The sequence below is a fragment of the Gekko japonicus genome, unplaced genomic scaffold (genome assembly GCF_001447785.1).
Source record: "Gekko japonicus isolate JY-2015 unplaced genomic scaffold, Gekko_japonicus_V1.1 scaffold636, whole genome shotgun sequence".
In the NCBI taxonomy this organism is placed as follows: Eukaryota; Metazoa; Chordata; class Lepidosauria; order Squamata; family Gekkonidae; genus Gekko; species Gekko japonicus.
In genome coordinates this window covers 272,695-280,354 of record NW_015171523.1, presented here as the reverse complement: position 1 = coordinate 280,354, position 7,660 = coordinate 272,695, and the positions used below count along the sequence as shown (strand labels likewise).

The 7,660-nt window shown below is 42.9% G+C and overlaps 1 protein-coding gene across 1 annotated transcript in view; it reads left to right on the top strand.

Moving 5' to 3' along the window:
- Positions 1–7,660, top strand: part of GFM1 (G elongation factor, mitochondrial 1) — a 62,691-nt gene that overhangs the window by 6,074 nt on the left and 48,957 nt on the right. Inside the window, exons 3-5 of the mRNA XM_015419476.1 lie at positions 947–1,079; positions 2,767–2,971; positions 4,916–5,032. Coding sequence (XP_015274962.1) covers positions 947–1,079; positions 2,767–2,971; positions 4,916–5,032 — 455 coding nt within the window. The remainder of the gene's footprint in view (positions 1–946; positions 1,080–2,766; positions 2,972–4,915; positions 5,033–7,660) is intronic.

The following is a 7,660-nucleotide window of genomic DNA, read 5'->3' as shown; positions in this document are numbered from 1 at the left end:
GGCGGGTGTGTACTCAAATTTACCCGGCTTGTTAGTGGTTTTCTGCTGGAATATTAGTATTAATTTGTACTTATGTGTTCCTGCCTTGAGAAGCGGTTTGAATTCTTGTAAATAAATAATGCAGTATGTGCCTATGCTGTGATCCTGCACAAGTGCAGAGGAAACACAGAATGTGGCTTGGTCTCTGGAGTTCAGGTTCCTGAAAATCTCGGCTTTCATGGAAAATCTCTGATGCCAGAAGGGTTGCTGAACAGGATTTCCAGTGGAATGGGGCAAGGCTTCATTGCCGTACACTTATGGGGGCTTTTACGCACACTAAATAACACACTTTCAATCCACTTTCAATGCATTTTGCAACAGGATTTTACTATGTGAAATGGCAAAATCCACTTGCAAACAGTTGCTGCAGTAGATTGAAATTGCATTATTTAGCATGTGTGAAAGCGGCGTATCCGTTTGCCCTTCTCCTGGTTAGCAGAAGCAGAACAAAGGCAGAATACCATATAAATAGCTCTGCCCGTGTGTTTCACTTAAAGGATTAATGCAGGTTATGGACCTTCTTGTGCAGCTCAAGGGTTGATGGGAAGCAGAGTGTGGGTTACCATACAAGATTTATAAATGTTGCATATTTTCAGAAATTTAGCTATAAAAGACATTATCCAGAAAAAGATGCAGGGGTCCCATTGTCAGTTGCCAGATAGCTGTGGCTTCAGTAATGTGTCTTTTTAAATTATGATGGCTCCAAATCTTACTAGGTATCTAGCCTTAGAATGAAATCTGCCTATTCTAGACCAAAAGAGACACCTTGGAGCAGGCCTGTTGTCTTGCACAATATAGGGGTGTGTGTGTGTGTGTGTGAGAGAGAGAGAGAGAGAGAGAGAGAGCGTGGTAACACAGGATTGGATTGACTTGGCAGAAATGTCAGTATTGTTTCTTGCACACGTAGGTAAAAGGGAAGGATGGCATTGGAGCTGTCATGGATTCGATGGAATTGGAACGGCAGCGCGGCATCACAATTCAGTCTGCTGCAACCTACACTCTCTGGAAAGACACAAATATTAACATCATTGACACACCAGGTAGTGACACCAAGAATGTTTATGCTTGTTGTGAGCAGCATCTCACCTGTTCAAGAAGCACAGCCCTTTTTACCCATACATTTGCCTTCTTACGCTGGGTTCGTGGTTCTGCAAAGAGTGCTGACTTCATAGATCTGTGTCTCCTTTAGTGTGTGGCTCTTCAGAGTGATTGTGGGAAGTGAGAACCACCCAGTCATGTGAAGTGTGGTCTTAAGCATACTAGTTCATATGTCTAAGGTGAAAAGCTACATATCATGGTCCAGTTCTGATATATATGGCATGTGGCCCTTGTGCCATACTGTTTTTGTGAAATTGGTACTATGAACAACTGCATTCTTATTCATGTTTTCTTGGTCGTCCCTATATTCTCCATCAGCAGTGTCCCATGCATTGCTTTAGATTAGATTTACAAGTGTCTCCAACAGGATCTTTTGTCTGCAAGAGAGTGGGGTTTTGAGGAGCAGGGCATTTAAATCCTCCATGAGGGTTTAGAGAGAAGATATCAGTACGTCCAATCCTTAGAAGTGTTACAATACAATACAAAAGAGATCTCCCCAGTGGTAACTTTCCAGTCTTTTAAATGGAAAATTAGGTTGCAAATTTCAGATCATGGTGCTGGAGTCGTTATCGTGCAGGATGTGTATTATTTCCCCATCACAGGGAGAAAGCCTGATATATGCACTCTTCTACACACTTAGGACCTCATGGATAAGAATGTATCAGAAGTGGAGCTTGTTAAGATCCTGTCTTCTCACTCACATATGTTCATTCTCTCCAGAATGTCATATGAAAAGTCTGATTCATATGAACTCTCTTTTTTGGGGTCTCTTGTCAATGCTCCCTCTAAGCTGTGGAGTATTGTGAGCAAAAATTCCACTTTGTGAGCTACTGGCATTGTGAGCAAGCGATTTGGCTACTGCATAAATTAGTTTGCTCTGGAGCCATCCTTCCTAAGCTAAGGCAGAAATGTGTGAGTTGGAGGCTAAAAAACTGTGAGCTAGCTCACTCTAACTCAGCTTAGAGGGAACACTGTCTCTTGTAGTAATACCACAATATGTTTGGATTTGGGAGGAGAAATGCCCCCAAAGGTCAGTCAAAAGCTTTTTCTACTGCAGTATGTTTGTAATATAACCACTTGAGCTGCGGTGGCTCAAGTGGTTAAGACGCTGAACTGCAGGCTGTGGAAGGTCAGTAGTTCAGCAGTTCAAGACCCGGGTGCCGCAAGACAGGGTGAGCTCCTGTCTCTAGTTCCAGCTCCTGCCAACCTAGCAGTTCGAAAGCAAAAAATTGCAAGTAGATAAATAGGTACCACTTCGGTGGGAAGGTAACAGCGTTCCGTGCGCCTTGGTGTTTAGTCATGCCGGCCACATGACCACGGAAACGTCTTCGGACAGCGCTGGCTCTTCGGCTTTGAAACGGAGATGAGCACCACAACCCTAGAGTCGGACTCGACTGGCTTTCGAGCAAGGGAACCTTTACCTTTACCTATGTTTGTAAACCTATTTTCTGTAAACTTGCTTGTTGATTTTGAAGTTCCATGATACAGTGGGTTTCTACCTGAATTTGTTAACTCAGCATTTTTGAGATTCATGTGCAGCAGCAGGAAAGAGAAGTCTCCAGTTCACATAGATTTTCTCCCACTTTTGAAACTCTAAATATCTCTGGACCTTTCTTTCTTGCTTTTCAGGCCACGTTGATTTCACTATAGAAGTGGAAAGGGCCCTGAGAGTTCTGGATGGAGCCATCCTGGTGCTGTGCGCTGTTGGAGGGGTTCAGTGCCAGACGATGACCGTGAACAGGCAGATGAAGCGGTACCATGTCCCTTTTCTGACCTTCATCAACAAACTGGATCGAATGGGCTCGAGTCCAAACAGAGCTTTGCAACAACTCAGGTGCAGTTTTCTCTGTTACAAATCGCTGAAGCATTTTATAAAAGAAATAGGTCAAATAATCATTTCCTGGCTTGGATCATTCTGGCCGGCATATCATGTGCCTTGGGAGACAGGTGGAGAATGTGTGCAGCAGAGTCTTGTGGAAAGTGTTGAAGGACCCCCCAAAATGAATTGCTTGATCTAAAGAAAAAAAAAAATACTGTTGTATATTGGCTTGTGTGCCTGAAGTGTGTAGTGGGTATTGTGTATAATATACTTGTATTATGGTAGCAGTTGAGCCAAATACATCTGACATTGCTGTTTGCATGGTATTTCTGTTTCAGGAAGCAGCTGCTGTCACTGGGGTGGGGGGGCTGAGATCTTCCTGTACCCAGCCAGACTCTTCCTGCCTTCTAGACTGCCCAAGAACCACGACACTGTTAATACCACATCCAATTTTTATTTTAGCAATTATAACACTTGAAAAAGTAATAAATGTATGATTGTCACGGGATGGCTGGAAGGGGTTGTGCCGCTTAGCTGAATGACGTTTTTGTTAGTCTTTAAGGACTCGTGTGTAATTATGATAAGGTCCAGGTTATTTTATTGGCTGAAATCACCAAAGCATCTGCTTAAAAGAACATTCCACAGGACAGAGGCTTGCTTCTCATGATGGCACATCAGTCCTCTACACCATGTCTCTCTATGGGGCTTTGCTTACTCATGTGCATTATCGTAAGGAAAAAAGGTAGACATTACTAGGCTGCATCAGGTACTCATCCATGGTATGTTTTCCAGGTGCTGGCAGTGGTCGTTGCTGGCTGGAAAGAAAAAGACAAGAAGCTTTGAGGGCCTCCTAGCCTACTTGTTGAGAGACTTAGGAGCTTAGATCATTGGGATGTTCCATGGAAAGAAGTAGTGACTTTCCATAAAGTGATATGGAAATAATTTGCTCAGTCTGGCTAAGACTCTGAATATTCTGTTGCCAAGTTAATTCTGAATTAATAGTCAGTATCACATTTGCATGATTCTAATGAGGGTCTTCTGTCCTCATTTGGACCATGTGGCATGGTAGAAGTGGTTAAGAGCAGCAGACTCTAATCTGGAGAGCTGGGCCCGATTCCCCACTCCTCCTCCACATGAAGTCAGCTGGGTGGCCTTGGGCCAGTCACAGTTTCTCTCTGAACTCTCAGGCCCACCTACCTCACGAGGTAGCTGTTGTGGGGAGAGGAAGGGAAGGAGATGGTAAGCCCTTTGAGACTCCTTAGGCAGAAAAAAGCGAGGCATAAAACCCTACTCCTCTTTTAGTTCAAGGCACACATTTTGTCCTTCTTTAAAGATGCAATAAGGTGCTTTGTCTTGCATGCATGATTCTCCTCTCCTCCATTTTATCCTCCCAAGGATCTATGGAGTAATTGTGTTGTGGTTGAATGGGATTTGAATCCAGGCTGCCCCTATCGTTGGCCAGTCCTCTAATCCCTACACTACTCCTGTCAATCACTAATCAGTGCTCAGTCAAAAAAAACCCCCAAATGTAGAAATATCACAGAAAGTTTAATCCAAGAAAAGACCGGGGGGGGGAGACTCTTTATTCCACGCCAACTATAAAGGTTTTTTGTGTTTTACAGAACAAAAATCTGCCCGTCCCCAACCCCATCAATACAAACCATTCAGTATTTTAAAGTATCCTTGAAAACTATCATTGAAAAGCCATCTAAAACTCTTCCTACCATATCTGCGGAATACATGCAAAGCACGATTGACGTTATCCTAAGCCATTCATTGGTTCAAGAGGATTGGAGCCAGCATGGAGCAGGATTATCAGAATCTCTGCTTTCCTTTCTGGTTTACAGTCCTAGCAAGGTTGTCTCGTCTGATCTCAGAGGTCAGGTGGGCTTGTAGAAGGTCCCCTGCCATTGAAAAAGTTTCTATACTTGTAATGTCTGTATGCTTTTTACTCTACAGATCCAAATTAAATCAGAATGCTGCCTTAATTCAGATTCCAATGGGACTGGAGGGGGATTTCAAAGGGATTATTGATCTTATTGAAGAAAGAGCCATATATTTTGAAGGTGACTTTGGGTAAGTGTTCTGAGCAGCTTCAGGTATGCAAGTTTTTCTTGTGCAATTGCAGCAGATGGTTTAATTTAGTCTTTAGGGGTCTCATGCAGGTGTAAAACTCTTGGAGAGCAATCCTAAGCAATTCTACTTGAAGGTAAGCCCCACTTGATTCTGTGGGGCTCACTCCCAGAAGAGTGTTTCTAGGGCTGAAGCCTTGACCCCCTTCACTGTCACAAGCACAAACTCTCCCAGCTGGCCGTGCCATCCTTAAAGGATCCATCAGCACAGACCTTAACTGTGGGTAAAGCACACCAGAGTTCTCATCTTAATCAGGGTTTAAATTTGGCTTGCAAACATTGGTAAAGCTGGTGCCAGTGTACCCAAAAGGTGTTTAATATGGGTGGGGGGGGAGGGGGATTTCTTGTTTGAGAGGTGCGGAGTTGGAAGCAGCAATCCTGTTTCCAGCTCGCAGTCTTTTTAATTAAGAGATTGGGGCATTGTATCTGCACTGATCCAGAGGGCTAGGGTGTCCTGCTACCAAGCCAATGGATTTGGCTGCTCAGTTATGGTAGCCCAGTTCTTTTTATTCTCTGAGAGAGAAGTTGCAGAGGTGGAGGGGGGGGGGGGCCAAGAGAAGCTGCGGAGAGTTTAACGAGGGAGACTTTGATCCTTAGTTTCTCTGGTTACAGTTAGAAAGTGAACTTGTAGTTGCAGAGATTCGGTCGCAGACTTGCACTTCAGATATCTTGTAGGGTCATATCATGGTGTGAGAATTCTGTAACAGTGGAGAGTTGTAACAGTGAGAAAGCAATATTCTTTCATTGTTTGTGGAAACAAGTTTAACCTGTTAATTTCCATCTTGCTCTGTGTTTACCGCAATGAAATAGTTAATCCCAGGCTTGCTCTTAAATCTCTGGTGTCTGCCAATAAATAAAGATCCTGCATCTTTTAAGAAGTTTACAACAAGAGATGGAACATTGGTGCTTTGGAGTGAATAAAGATTCCATTGTCCAGTTCATCTTCACACGGGAGTGCTGATAAGATATAGTCATCCATCACTGACAGTACAATTCTATGCAGAATTACTCCAGTCCACATCCCTTGATATCAGTAGACTTAGACTGGAGTAAGTCTGCAAAGGATTGCACCATAAATAAAAAAAGGCACAGTCCCATGTATCATATAGTCTGTTTTCTTCTAAAACTTTGGCACAGCATTTTTGAGTAACTTGTTACCAAATGAGTTCTTGTTGGGGTCAAGACTATATGATATAGAAGTCTTGTTGGCAGCCTTGAGGACAAAGGCTCCTGACTTCTTAAGGTTCAAGTTTAATGGAGTGCAAACAAAAGGGCTGCACCCATCAGTGTTCCTTCTAAGATGAGTTAGTGTGAGCTAACTCACAGTTTTTTAGCCTCCGGCTCACACATTTTTGTCTTCGCTCAGGAAGGATGGCTTCAGAGCAAACTAATTTATGCAGTAGCCAAATCGCTCGCTCACAACTTTAATGCCAGTAGCTCACAAAGTAGAATTTTTGCTCACCAGACTCCACAGCTTAGAGGGAGCGTTGGCACCTATGCAGACCCAAGCCAGAGAAGATCATGCGGCGGGAAAATATATGTTATTGTGTTTCACTTAAAGATCCCTACACATTTTGCATGCAGCCTCGTCAGGGAGCCTACAACAATATATGCAAATAACAGGTTTTTAAAAATTCACTACCAAACATATGGTAAACCATTTAACAGGAACCACACAAATACTTTCTTATCCAGAGATGGAGGTTATTTTATATAGCAGGCCTGCATATATTCAGACTGAACTGTTTTGTACATACTTACAAAGTCACAAACTGTACACAGTTAACATAACTTCCAGGTTAAAAATAAAGTTCCATAAGTTAGAAGAAGTTAAAAGTTTGACTAACCTGTAAGATAACTGTCTCTCAGAGAGTTCCCACTGTGATGATGGAGTAGAACAGCCAGCCAGTGTACATCAAGAGTTCTAGTCACACTGGTAGTAAAACAACTAAACTGCCATTGTGGAGCTAAGGTCTGGAGTCCAAGGATAAGACTGTCAGTGGCTACTAGCCATGGTGACTGAGGGGAACCTGTGCATTCAGAGGCACTAATCCTGAATCCCAAAACCAGGAGGCAACATCAGCAGAAGGCCTCAGCCTCTGTGCCCTGTTTTTGGCCATCCACTTCCTTCTTAACCTAAGAAATTGACTGTAATAGGCCTGTATAGATCTTCCTGTCCTTGATGCTAACCATAGCAACCAGAAAATTTATCTGCTCCTTATCCATATGTAATTCAGACTTTATATTCTCATTGCTCTGGTCTGAACAGTTATGGAAATCTAGCTGCTGATCCTGATTTCTTATCCATAGTAAGACAACATCATCACTATAACATCACCATTTGATTATGTAACCCACAAATGGATTATCACTAGAATGGGGGGGACTGCTATTCAATATATATTAGCAACCTCTGGTGCCATGGAAGATACCATGCCTATACATTTTGTCTGCCAATACAATTTAAGCATCTTAAGGTTCCAGTTTAATGGATGCAGACATTCCAGGCAAGGAACCCACAAGTACTGCTTCCTTGCCATAAAAAAGAGAGTTTGAGCGTCATTGTTCACAA